The 14626-nt window shown below is 43.0% G+C and overlaps 1 protein-coding gene across 2 annotated transcripts in view; it reads left to right on the forward strand.

Annotated features, from left to right (window-relative positions):
* WBP2 (WW domain binding protein 2) overlaps positions 1-14626 on the forward strand; it is a 524763-nt gene that overhangs the window by 59875 nt on the left and 450262 nt on the right. For both annotated transcript variants that reach the window (XM_044077224.1, XM_044077225.1), the window contains exon 3: positions 10930-11065. In XM_044077224.1, coding sequence (XP_043933159.1) covers positions 10930-11065 — 136 coding nt within the window. The remainder of the gene's footprint in view (positions 1-10929; positions 11066-14626) is intronic.

A 14626-nucleotide genomic window follows, 5' to 3' on the forward strand; every position in this document is an offset into this window, starting at 1 on the left:
GATGTCATTTTAGAAGCCAGGAGGCCCAGCACTAGGAAATCTTTTGCAGAAAAATGGAAGAGATTCTGTGCTTGGAACCAGGCACAAGGGCTCGAACCACTTGTTCCAAATATACCTCAAATTATACAATACCTAACTGAGATGCTGGACAAAGGCCTATCCTTCTCATCAATTAAGATCCATGTCTCTGCCATTTCAGCTCATTACAATACGGAACCTCTTATTTTTTCACATCCTCTACTAAGACAGTACCTCAGAGGGGCAAAAAATATAAGACCCCCAAGGAGAGCACCAGTACCAACTTGGGATCTCAATTTTGTTTTAGAAAAGCTCACACTGCCCCCTTTTGAACCAGCCAGCATAGCTGATATAAAATTCTTATCATGGAAAACTGCTCTGCTCCTAGCAATAACTTCATCAAGAAGAGTCTCAGAGTTACAGGCATTAATGGCTGTGGAACCTTTCATCATTTTTCTCCAGGACAGGGTTTCTCTTAGGACAAACCCAACATTCATGCCAAAGGTGGTTTCCAATGTGGCTCTTAACTAAACCATTCATTTACCAACTTTCTACCCAAACCCCCAGAATAAAGGGGAGAGACTTCTGCATGCTTTGGACATACACAGACAGCTACAATTCTACTTGGACAAAACAAAAGCTTTCAGAAAAACTGAGCAACTGTTTGTAGCCTATGCTGCAGGATCACAAGGAAATCCTATCACAAAGCAGACCATTTCAAAATGGATAGGACATTGCATTCGCTTTTGTTATGCACAACATGGCAAATCAGTGCCTAAGGGCATTAGGCCACATTCTACCAGAGCAGCAGTCACTTCAGCAGCCTTTCTCAGAGGAGTACCAACCAAAGACATTTTAGAAGCTGCAACCTGGAGTTCAGTGCACACTTTCACCAAGTACTACCACTTACCTCTCTACTCTAAATCCAGAGCAGGCTTTGCCACTGCAGTTCTGCAGGACCTGGTAGCCTCTCCTAATCCTATTTAGACCCAGCCGCCCAACCTCAGCTTTGGGATTCAACCCAAGTGTAATGACTGCAATAGTGAAACACGATGAACATAGTACAGTTGTGTACCTACCATAAATGTAGATGTTCGAGTGTATTCACTGTTGCAGTCCAGGTTACCCACCCACCATCCCCCTTTTTAATTGCTGGGACTTTTCTGTACTTCTCAACTCTATACAACCTATGTGGTGTATTTGCTTGTAGATGAAGGAAATGTTTATATTAGTACATGCATGCTTTTTGGCATAATGTATTCTTTTCAGCCTTCCTATCTGGGAAAAACTGAAGAAAATGGTGTCGGTTGCATCTTTTATACCCCTGGCGCACTGGCGTCAGGGAAGAGGCGACAGCAGCCGATGCCGGACCTAGACTTTAGAACTCTGGCCGACTGCGGGTAGCCTGCCAGCAGGATAACCCAAGTGTAATGACTGCAACAGTGAATACACTCGAACATCTTCATTTATGGTAGGTACACAACTGTACATTTTCCAGCATCTCCAGAAAGGTGGAGTGGTGGTCCTGGGTCATGGAGGGTGATCTGTAGCAGGCCACAATTTGCATTGCAGATTTGCCTGATGTTAGTTGCACATGGATGATCTCAGAGGTATCGTGCTGCGCCACTAACCTGTTGGTGTAGGTATCCTTGATGAATATGGATACACCCCCTCCTTTTGTGTTTCGGTCCGTGTCCTGTGGCCGAAATGTGTGCTACGAGTTTTAGCCCGGTAGTGCTGGGGTGCTCTCTGGAGCCTTGAACCAGGTTTCAGTTACTGCACAGATGTCAACGTTCTCCATACTGAGGAGTGCTTTGCGCGTGTGCATTTTGAGATTTAAACTCCTGGCATTGAGTAGCATAACCCTCAGTTTTTTGTTGATTGTGCTGTTTATGGAGGTGGGTTTGACTTTTGAGCCTTGCCTAAAAAAGGCACTGTGGGGGCAGCAAGATCCTTGGCCAGTATTCGAAAGGCTAGGGGTGACAGGTGCAAACCATCTCTTCAGAAGCAACATGGCTTGTCGAGCATGTCGTCCCAGGCTGACAGACACTGGATCCCCTTTGAGTGATACCAGAAGCTTAGCCAATTGTTGAAATTGATCATTTTTTCTTTATACTGAGGTGTCATTCTTGATGAGGGCAGGATGCTACTCAGAGTCAGGGTCATACCAGCCTGGGCTACATGATCAGAGAGCTCTTCCATGTCTTTTTTCATGTACTCCAGGGAGGTATGTCTCGGGACATTCACACAAACATGAACAATGACATAGTCATATTTATACTTGTTCTGGAGTGACCTGAGTGCTTGTGTTATGTGGCAGATTCTGGCTTCCGACAGGCAGCTAACATTAACCTTCTGCTTGTCCAGCCTAGTGAGTGGGACGTCCATATGCCTGACTATAGAGTCACCTATTACTAGTGTGTTAGGTATGTTAGTTCACCTTAAGGGCTGTGATTGTGCGACACACTGATTTTGTGTTTTATGTGTTGTCTGGTTTGTGACTGGAAGTGCAGGTTGTTTGGGTGTCTGCTTTGGAGATCTCTGATGCTTTTGCAGGTTTTTATTTAGAGCCTCCGAGTATGATTTTGTGTATTTATGTGTATTTTTTGCCAGTGCGTTTTAGTAGGTCTGTGTGCCGCTGGAGTTGTGGTGCAAGTGTTCACCTTCTCCTCTTGACTGTCTGTTCCAGTCTTGGGCGGAGACAGCTTAGCTTCCAGTTTGGCTGTATAATTGCATCTCTCACATATGCTAGCGTTTTGAAAGTCTTAAGTCCTCTAAGAGGCCTTCCCCGGCATCGGCTGGTGTCTCGGAGCCACCTCTTAAAATCACCAAATCGGATAAGTCCACTGTCTCATCGGCTACACAGAGTTCGGTGCCGACTGAGAGCAGTACTGTGATTACAGGGTCTGTTCCAAGTATTTCGAAGCCGACCGCTGAGGCCATTTCTCGGAGCCGGTCTATGGATCCTCTACCGGTCTCCCCCATATTGAAGTCTCCAAAACTGCAAAGACCCCGCTCTCCTACTCTGTCATCCAGGTTTTTCAGGAGCTTATCGGAAGATGATGTGGAGAGGGTAGTGTTGAGACAGTTGAAGTCCTGTGCCTTACCTAAATTGTTGTTGGCTCCGACCCAGTGGGTTCCGGAGCCACTTGAGTCCGTTAAGCCCCCTTCAATCATTCCTCCTCTGAGCCATGCTGGTCTTTCGTTGCCAGAGTGTTTGGTACCACTGGTGGAACCTTCAGCTCCAGCTCTCCCTATGGCTGTTTCAGAGCCGAGTTCTGCTCCAACACTCTCAGCGCCGTCCGTAGTGTCTAGGGGCGGAAGCTCCCCGTCAGCCCCGACAGGGATGCTTGGAACCAAACTTCTTCGGTTCAGAGTCTTCCTCTCAGCGCGTCGGCTAGAGTGAGTACGGATCCTATGTCTATCTCAGAGCGGATAGCTCTAGAGCCGATGGCATCCTCAACCCCCTCGGAGCCAGGGAGGTCTTTGGAGCCAGAAAGGTCAGCATTCAAGATGATGAGGAGTGTGCTGTCCAGATCGTCAGCTTTTACCAAGGGTACCGACACTCTTCCCCCTAAGGCACCTACTCCTTGGACAGCAGAGATCCTCAGCCTCAGGAGCCACTGGCTGGTGGCTCCCATTCTTCCGAGACCTCCCCAGAATATCCTTCTGCAGAGCCTCCACAGAAGAGAACATGTAAGAGGAAACATGTAGACTCCCAGGATGAGTCTCTGACTTCTGACACTGACCTCAAGGAGTCAGAAGTGTCCCCCAAGTCATCCTCTGATGATGTCTCCTTCGTAGACATCCTGGAGATCCTTAAACAGAGGTGCAGCTGGCCCACTGTCACCTCTTCTGATGAGGAGTCAGTGTACCTGAAGGCTTTTGAATCTCAACCTTCAGCCTCTTGGGTGTCTCCAACCTTCGACAAACTGATGGAGCTTGTTAGTCGAAAGGTGTGGGATACTCCTGATGCCATGGAGCCAGTCCCCAGGAGACCAAATAAGTTTCTTTCTGCACCCCCAGCAAAGGATTTTTTGTCTAAAGGTGTTCCCGTAGATGCCATGCTGGTAGCGGCGGCCACTAAGAAGGAGCTAGCTGAGACTTCTGTCCATCCGCGGAATAAGGAGTCTCGAGTGATGGACAGATACGGGAAGTGTATCTTCTCTTCGGCGGCATTTACCCTTAGATCGCTGAACTACCTGACTCACTTCATGAGGCTTCAGAGAGATCTCCTTAAAGAATTAGGAGATTCTCTACAAGGTACATGTACTGAGGGAGTCCCTGACAAGGTGTCTGCCCAGTTGTCTACCTTGAACTCTATCGTTAACTCATCCATGCGGCTTATTTCGTATGCAGCCGATGGAGCGAGTAGAGCAGCAGGTTCAGGAATTTCCCTAAGGCGTCATTCCTGGATGCATTTGTGTAACTTTGTGGAACCATTCAAGTCTACCTTTAACAATGCCCCCTTCGAGGGTTCCTCATTGTTTGGATCCAAGGTAAAGGACACATTCATCTGGTGCGAGCAGGAAGGAAAAACACTCTCTGCCATGGGAGTATGTTTTACTGTTCCCTCTAGACCATATTCTAAGGGTCAGAGGGGCGGTAAAATGTGGTTCAAGAATCCCAGAAGTTTTTCCAAGATGCACAAGGTGACTCCTCCTTCAGAGGCAGAGGAGGCGAAGGAAATGGTAGATGTCGCCCTAGAGGCAGGAGCGGTCCGCAAAACAAGGGAGGTCGTGATTCCTTTTGCGGCCGGCATTACCAGCGCTCCTGATGTGGGGCCCGATTGTGCTTCTCTGGGGCCAGTCGGGGGTCGCATTTCTTTGTATCCAGAAGCCTGGCTGGGTATCACTCAAGACAAGTAGGTATAAAGAATTATTACCAGAAGTTATGTCATACCCTTTTCTCTTCCACCCTTTGTTCCCAAGAAGATCCCGGATGTTCCACCCAATCACAGGGATCAGGCAACTGTGGAGGTCAGCAAGTTGCTGTCAAAAAGAGTCATCCAAACCGTCCCAGCAGACCAAATGGGATCCTGAACTTACTCCAGAGTCTTTTTAGTGCCAAAACGTACAGGGGACTGGAGGCATATTTTGGACCTCAGCGGATTGAACGAATCTGTAAAAAAGGACAAGTTCCAGATGGTGACACTGCAGTCTATACTCCCGTTATTAGGGAAAGACAATTGGATGTGCTCAGTAGATCTCCAAGACACCTACTACCACATAAAAATGGACAGGGCGTTGAGGAGTCATCTATGCTTCCGGGTGGGAGCTAGTCATTACCAGTTTTGTGCTTTGCCTTTTGGTCTCACCACAGCCCCCCAGGGTGTTCACCAAATGGATGGCAGTAGTGGTAGCTCACCTGAGAAATTGAGGATTCCAGGTGTTTCCGTATCTGGACGACTGGCTCTTGACCACCCCCACCAGGCATCTACTTCTTCAGACCAGGGACGCTACTATTCAGCTTTGTGCCCAGCTGGGAATTTCTATAAATTGGGGAAAATCTGCCTTATTGCCCTCTCAATCTGTGATTTTTATAGGCGCTGAGATAGACACAGTAGACATGTTGGTTCGTCTTCCTGCCGAAAGGGCACAGAATCTGGTTCTTCAAATTCGGCATCTTCTCCCCTTATGAAAGGTCAAAGCCAAGACTATTCTGCAGCTTCTGGGGACCATGGCTTCCACCATATTACTAGTGCCACTAGCTAGACTACACATGAGAATTCTTCAGTGGCTCCTGTCGTCCCAATGGTCTTTTCAGCACCTACCATTATCTCTTCACATTCTGCTGACAGAATCTTGCAAGAAGGACCTCCTTTGGTGGACACTATCCAATCAGTTAACCACGGACACTTCCTTTGTTCCTCACCAACCCGTTGCCACTGTGACCACTGATGCCTCACAGGGTGGGGTGGGCATTATCTCGGCAGGACTGTCCAAGGCACATGGCAAGATCAAGAGGCTCACCTGCATGTCAACATTCTAGAGATGAGGGCAGTGCTCCTGGTGTTGCAAGCATTCCACGACCTTCTGCCTCTGGCGACTATTGCTATACTATCAGACAACATGTCGGTAGTGTGGTATATCAACAAACAAGATGGAACCAGATCTTACCCACTCTGTTGAGAGGCCATGCGAGTTTGGAAATGGGCTGGACTCGTCAGGTTTGGTTCCCCTTCCTCGGGCCTCTTCTAGACGATCCTTGGATTCTGGACCCAGTTCCAGACTTGTTGACTCGCATGTCAGATTCCTTTCACCCCTCCTTACACACCTTCAGTTTGACAGCATGGCTGCTCCAGTTCCATCCCTAATCAGGCTTCACGACTTCTCACCCTCCATGACTCATGTCCTTACGTCTTCTCATAAACCTTCCACTAGGAGGCTATATTCCAGGAGAAAATGAATGTTGACCCTTACACTGCTTCCATTCCAGTGGTTTTGGAATTCCTGTCTGAGCTTTTTCACCAGGTATCTGTGGCTGCCACTATCAGAGTTCCATTGACAGTGATTTCAAATTTTCATCTAGGCTTTAAAGATTCTAATCTGATGTCACATAAGCTGTGCAAAACTTTCCTTAAGGGTGCCACTTTAAGACCCCCCTTTCAAGAACCTGTTGCCTCATGGGATTTAAATTTTGTGTTATCCAAATTAACTTCTGCCCTTTGAGCCTTCTCATTCATCCTCCTTGAAATTCCTGTCTTGGAAGACTTGTTTCTGGTGGCTATCATGTCGGCCAGACGGGTGTCAGAGTTGCAACGTACTAATCCCCTCCCCAAGGTGTGTTCCCATGCCACCTTGAATCAATCCATAGAACTTCCGGTGTTCTTTCCAAATCATTCCAACGCAGCTGAATACAGGTTTCACCAGCTAGATGCCCATAGACAATTATGTTTTGTTTGCACCGGACTATGGAAATCTGGAAATCAGATCAATTATTTATTTATTTCCTTCTCTGAATCCAGATCAGGCATACCAGTTTCCAAAGTAACACTCTCTAATTGGATTTCTAGCTGTATAGCTTACATTTACAACTCTCAGGGTAGACCTTTACCCTTTAAAATCAAGGCTCACTCTACCAGATCTCAGTCTGCCTCTGCAGTTTTTCAAGCCAGGGTCCCACTTGATAATATTTGTGCAGCAGCAACATCGGCTACCCCTCACACTTTTATTACTCATTACAAATTGGATTTAACCTCCAGGGGTAGAACATCATTTGGTTCCACGGTACTCAGGAGTATTTTTCCTTGAGCCACCCAAGAATAAGGTGCTAGGGACGCTCTCCCATATATAAGAATGAAGGTGAGATAGGACTACAGAACATAAAGACGTTATGTACTCACCATAACGTTCCATGTCTGTAGTCCATCTCACCCTTCATTCTTATGAACCCACCCTCCTACCCCATCCTGGAAGTACTTGGAGACAGAAAACTATTATTATCATTTTTTATGGAGACCTTTTAGTATTGGCTTCTTTGTATATTTGTTATTATCTCTCCTAGTTAGCAGCAAACAAGATCTGGGGATTGTACAGGTGCACCATGGGATACCTACCTAGCCACAAGCCAACTAGAAGACTTCCAGCTTGTAAATAGGCAGAGTCGGAGCTGAGGATCGGCTCCGATCCCATATGTAAGAATGAAGGGTGAGACATGGAACGTTATGGTGGGTACATAACTTCTTTTTATAAAGTGTTTGTCTGTAATAGCTAAAAGAATGACAAAGGTGTTGCCAAAATTAATAGATATGGATCGGTGTGGTTTTGTGGAAGGGAGGCAAACATTTGACAACATTAATAGAACATGAATGATCCAGAGGGAAGCAGAATGTAAGAAAATACCACTGTTGGTTGGTCTTGATGCAGAGAAAGCATTCAACAGTAATCTGGGATTTTTATGAGTAGGGCATTGGAACCATTTGCATTCCCTTTAATAAGAAGGATATGTGATGAATCGGAGGCAAAAATTAAAGTGGGGAGGTTCTTCTCTGATTGTGTCTGAACCGAGGAACCAGTCAGGAGTGCCCTCTTTCCCCTTTGTTATTCGTATTATATTTAGAGCCATTAGCAATGAAAAGAAAGGGACTCAGAAATGAAGGGATGAGAAAATCCATCCTTTACAGCGAGTAATTCCTCATCCAGCAGACCTTATTTTTATTTCTACCTGTCACACGTCACATGCTGTGACAGGGAGTCGGAGAACCAGTTCCTCCTTCCCAGGTGGGGAAAGATTTTTATTCAAGGATGTTTATAGTGCCAAAGAAAGAAAATGTTTGGAGAGGAGTTCTGAATCTTACTTCCCTCAATTTGTTTGTGATCGTGCCCAAATTCAGAATGATGTCACTTCACAATCTGTTACCTCTTCTTCCTCATTCAAGTTTCCTGGTAACAATAGATTTAAAAGATCATCACATCCATGTTCTTCCAGACTTCAGGCATTTTTTTAAGATTTTGTGTGTCTGTATCACATTATTGGTTGTCTTCCTTAACCTTTGGACTGTCCACTGCACCAAGAATGTTCAAAGTGTCTAGCTCCAGTTGTAGATCATTGCTGGCTACAGGATATTCACATTTTTCCATATTCAGATGACTTGCTTATCTTTCCAGAATCTTTTTCAAAGTGTCAAGAATTCAAGAGAACATTCAAAAGTATTTTTTAAATCCTTCACACAGGATTGTGTTCCTGGGGTGTCAGTTAGATACCTCAGTTCAGAGCTTTTCTTCTACTGGACAAAATATATCTATATCTAATTCTAAGGTTTTCCACTTTTGGTCACTGCAAGGCAATACCTCAGGATTATGGGTCTTAATGACAGCTATGATTCTCATGATACCCTTGTCAAGAGTTCACATGAGAAAGATACAATGGTATATGAAGTCTCTTTGGTCCCATTCATATAAAAGCAAGCAAACTATATTAACGTAAACATTATACTTCACATATATTACTATACATCATATAACCTAAGCAATATTACATAAATTATTCAATTCCTGTCTTTTTTAAAGAGGAAATATCTGTATTAAACCATCACTTACTACATAGGAAATCATGCATTTATATATATGAAAACAAACTACACCGACAGTCCTAGTCTCAAGCATTTTACATCACAAACCATACTGACACACTCCTACTTGCAAGCGTTATACATCACTTATAATCTATCCAATCCTTCTCACTTAAACATTACATAGCTCATTTATGTTCTGCCATGTTTTGGACCTCATTCCTCCCTTGTATGTGTTGTTCCCATCATTTTTTTCCTGTGTAGTTTGCTCCTACCCTTTTCTAAAAATCTAATCTTCAGTTATTTTGTCTCTGTTTCTATATTCAGTACTTTTAGTGTAGTTGGTTTAAATTTTAATTTCCATTTTCTAATTGCTTTTTTGGCAGCCACCGTTATTAGACACAGCAAGGCCTTACTATGTCTAGGGAATTCTGATTCTGTATCGTAGCTCAGAAAAATCATCTCCCTCATCAGACCAATTTGCCCACCCAGCATCTCCAACAGTGCATCCCGCAGGGAACCCTTAAAGTCTGCCAACTCAACCCACTCCTTTTCTAGCCAGTATCTTGGCAAAAAAAGTATCCATGGGCAAGTCCATCTACAGGTTAATAAGAAAGCAAACAAGTAAATAAATAAATAAAATTACATTATCCCCTGTTTGCTTTAGTAGCTGTATTCATGTCCTACCTCAGTAAGGAGGATTATTTCTTTCTATCATTTCTGCATTCCTTCTATTTCAGTGCAATTTCCTTCTGTAATTTCTACTGCACAACATCCTGACATTTGGTATCACATTACATCTTTCAGTATTCTTTCTTGCTGTCCATCTGTGCAAACCAAAGTGCATCCTTAAGAGAGAGATTGCTACATGTTGGCATATTCACTACTGCTATTTGACTTAGTCACCTGTACACTGCTGATCAGTTACTTGTTTAGGAGGGACCAGGTCAAGCTCTTTTGTAGTGTCCTTCCCTTCTAAAACTTCATCTTCATAGACACCTCTGCAAATTTATTTTCCCTTTCTACATTCTTTGACTTTTATTGTTGACCTTTGCCAGCTTACCTGTTTGAAACCTTTTGACATCCTTTCTTCCTGTGTATTTTGGTTTATATGGTATGATTGTCCTTTAGGTTTCTACTGGCACCCCTTTCTGATCTTGAAGCCAGTATCCGTGTCCCTAAGGGATGGCAATACGCGTTGCAATTGTACATACATTTTGTATCGGGGGGGCTTTTCTCACCATTTCTTCTGTGTAAAGAGCCTTTGCATTAATGGATTGTCTCCAGTTAATAAGATATAGTAAATTGGTCTCATTTTTATTGTATTTTGTTTTTTATCCTCTGCTTTATTTATCATTTTTTCTCTTGTCCATAATACAGATTACAGTCCCCCACCACTTTTATTCATCCTGTCCTTACTATAAAGCCTGAGTTTCCATTTTCTCCCTTTATTCACTGGGTTTTCTCCAGCCTTTCCAATCCGTTAGTAGATTTCAGACATGCTTAGGTTGCTTAACTGCTGTAATTAAAAAATCTAGGTTAATGCTATAAAGTTTTTTTTTTACCAGGGAAAGGGAACATTTGCCTCAATGAGCCAACCCAAGTTAACATTAAGTAAATATAATTGCCATTACAAACCAGCTTTATTGTCTTCAAAACTAATCAATGTATCCAGTATAATGCAACATAGATTGTCTTGGAAAATGAGTGGCATAGTTTAGATCTGTGCGATGGCAGGTATTGGCCATAGTTATACAACAGGCACCTACTCAATTAGAAGTAAGTAAATTCTCAGGTTTCACTTGAAGAAAAAGAGTAGCTTTTCACACTTTTGAAGAGATTTGTCTTGGATTTTGTCTCTCTGCATGCTGTTTGACATTTGTCTTGTGTTTTGGCAGGTTATTTTCTTCACTAAAGGTAAAGACATTTTACAGTCATTTATGATGCCATTCTACCTGATGAAGGGCTGTGAGGTGAAGCAGCCTGTGTTTGGAGCCAACTATATCAAGGGGACCATCAATGCTGAGGCTGGTGGTAAGTTGTGTAAACATATTTAAACATTAAAAGAAGTCTGTCTTCCACTTGTTATCCCACTAGTGTCCTAGGAGTGTGAGAACACATAGCATTCAAGAGGCTGCACTTGTCATTTTTTAGGAGGAGAGTTAGCTGTCTGCCTCTGCAGCCTTTACTGGGGATGCGGAAGCAGATGGAAACTGTGGGATGTATCCACTTCACAGTGCTAAAATATGCACATGTTTTTGTAGGGGCAGAAAAACGTATAGGTTTCTCCACAGAGAAACTGTCTGTTGACAAGACTGTTTCCCCTTTTAGTTATCAGACCTTACCTTAGTACTAGGTACCATCTGTTTTGTGCTAGTGTGCTGCAGTGGTTGGCTACTTAGATTATATTCTCTGCACCTTTCAGTAATAGTTCATTGGTAATCATGTGATGTAAGGAATTAGTTGTTTGTTGTGTAAAGGTTCTAGATACTGACATACAACTGAACTCCTTCATTAGGTATGCATGAGTTAGATTGTTTCCAAAGATTTCTTATGTAGTTTGCATTTTGTTTACTGTTTTCTGTTAATACTTATGTCTGTGAACCACGTTCTAAGCTTACTAAGGCTATAAAATAGATGACAAAGTATATCGTACAAGGACATATGATAATATGAAAACAAGAGAAAATGAAGATTAAAGAGAGAGAGGCTTATCTGAATAATCATGTAAAGATAAAGAATTAAGAAAAAAATCAATAAAAGTTCTTCAAAACTGTGAAAAGAAAGCAAAAGGGCACAAGTACAAGTCATGTGAAAAGATTGAAAAGGAAAACAAAAAAAGACAAAAGAAAAGCAAAATATTATGTACTTAGCATAACAATAGATATGCATAGGAAAGGTACATTTTTGGTAACCTGCAGGACTGATGCTCAGGGATTAGGACAGCTGTACAAGTAAAACTTTCCAAGGCTGAATGGAGCCATCCCCTTTTCCATTGTAAATCGCTCATCTCATGGCACTCCATTTCTTCTTGTAATAGTGCTAAGCTGTGGGGGAAAGAAAAAAAAATGGCAAATGAGTGAGGAGAAGAGACTACAGACAGACAGAATACACGTGGAGCTGGAGGGGAGGGCATGTTACAGTAGATGATCTTTCCTGCATACCTGCCATTGTGGTAAGTAATTAGGTTCTATATGTTCTATGGAAAGGTCTTTTTTCAGTAATCTCTATCTCAGAGTCTGTAATTAATATTCTTGGGTAACCAGCATCATGGGAACGTACCATGCATGACAGTAACCTAAAAAACCCTGAAGGAAAACTTGGAAAAATGTGTCTTATAGTGCCACACAGATGTTTTCAGAATTATGACTATGCAGATGTCATCAGTAGTACCATTATGGAAAAAAGAAGTATAGAATTAACCATGGCTGTAGCAAAATGATGTGTGGAATCTGCAGGCAAATATTTCCATACTTGTTCTCCCTCCCCTTCTTTATAGTACTGTGCCTGATGGCTCCAGTACCAGTACATAGCTGACCCATTCTTTCCACTTGGGGAAATCCCAACTTCCGCAGGATAGGCTAGAGCTCTGTAGCCTACTTATTTCTAACCCCAGAAGCCCAATTATGCCATTCATTCTCCATGTGGTAAGAGACAGCTGGAAATGAGAGGACCAGCTAGTAGGTCCTAGGGAGTGGTGTACCCCAGAGTTCCTATCTGACCAGTTCCCAGGAGTTCCACATTGCTGCCTGACCATGGGAAAGAGTATTCATGACTGAAAATGCAGGTACACACACACACACACACACACACACACACACACACACACACACACACATATGCAATTTCCTGGGTTGCTGAGTGGTTTATCCAGTGCTTCCAGTAGGTGTATCCCAGGTGTTGAGCCAACTCCCTCCCCCAGTATGGGTGAGCCAGCAGTGGTTGCTCACTCCCATTCTCCCACCATATCCCATCCAGTGCATGGACTCCTAATCAAATATGAGTAGTCTACATCACAGTCGGGACTTTTTCTGCCTACACTATGGAGAAGAGTGCTTTCCTTGTTTATTGTGACAAAATTCAGTACAGTTAGCTAACCTTCTGAAATGAATGGGTGAGCTTAAAGTGTACCTAGCAAAGTTGTATTAGTCATTTTTGCAAAAAGATTTAGTTATTTCTATATAAAATTGGAATTGTATGTGAACATCCGTATAGTGGAGAAGATGAACACCATTTTTAAATTAGGAAAACATGACAGGTAGGTTAGTTCATTCAGATTCAATTCTATGTCAACCTATGGTATGAAGGATTGGGTTGTTCTGACGACTACCCTTTCTTTTGTGAAAAAAAAAAACGGGCATGTGGAAGTTGTGAAGCTGCAGAAGGAGATGGATTCTCAATGGAAAAGCTTATGTCAGGCAGAATGTTTGTTTAGGAATGGAGTAGTGTAACAGAATGGTGTAATTTGGCTCAGAATGAAATGGCAGGTGTGCACTTGGTTGTAGACAAGTGTGGGGGAGTTTGAGATACTGGAGGTGAGTTGTAGGAGAGAAGAAAATTAATGGTTGAGTGATGAGTGGTTTGAGGTGTAAAGGCAGAAGGAGTGAGTGTAGCTGGTGGGAGATGACTGGTATAGATGGTAGAGAGGAGGTATGGAGTAATACACACCCAGAGTGAACATATTACTGGATATAATTGTTACAGAGTTGGGACATAGAATCCAAGGGTGCAAAAGCAAATGATTTTAAGCTAGTCAGCAGTGGAATAGGGGGAACTGGTGACGAAAGTGAATAGAGGAGAAATGAAGGTTAAAAATGAAGTTTGTTACTGAAGAGAAGCTGAATAAATAACGCATTATTGGGGCTGAGGAATAGAAGGGAAGGAGGAACATCAAGAGAGAAGTAGGCCTTAAACATATTGGAAAGGCCGAATGTATGTGGAGATCTAAACAAAACGGAAACATGATGTTATTAGGTAGGCTGGATATGTAGTGAAGGAGACTCGGCGGAAATAATATGGCCAGTCAGGAAAGTAAATATAATATGATTTTAAAGATACTTGACGCTTTTGCAGTGAATGCAAGAGCAATGTAAGTGGTCTTGAGATATATAAAAAAAGAGGCAGGGTGACCTGAGCAAGAGTTACAGAAGCAATAACTGAAGTTAGGGAGACTGGTCGAGGAAATGGAGAGACATGAAAATGAATTATTGGAAATCGCATTCAAGATTTTGTATAGGTGGTATAAAATTGAGGACCTGCAAAATAATTTTTAGAACTTTAGGTGTTTCAGACAAAATGGAGGGTAGAAGTTATAAAATTTTTGTACAGGACTGAGTTGCACACTTGGTAAAGGGGAGTGGAGGTGCGATCTTAAGTATGAAAAACCATACAAGGAGAAGAAGTCCAACAGTAGCCCAAGAAACAAAAGTAAACGTGATCATTAAAATGTTTGGCCACAAATCTAACAAGCAGATTTTTTTTGGTCCCCTTAGACCTTATCCGACCAGCCCACCCCCACCCCCAGTGCCCCAAGTTCATGATGAGTCTACCAGCCATCTTCCTACCCTGTGGACTTCTCTGTTATTGCTGGAGCTG

The sequence above is a fragment of the Protopterus annectens genome, chromosome 7.part0, assembly GCF_019279795.1.
Source record: "Protopterus annectens isolate FY-2018-M chromosome 7.part0, PAN1.0, whole genome shotgun sequence".
NCBI classification, from domain to species: domain Eukaryota; kingdom Metazoa; phylum Chordata; order Ceratodontiformes; family Protopteridae; genus Protopterus; species Protopterus annectens.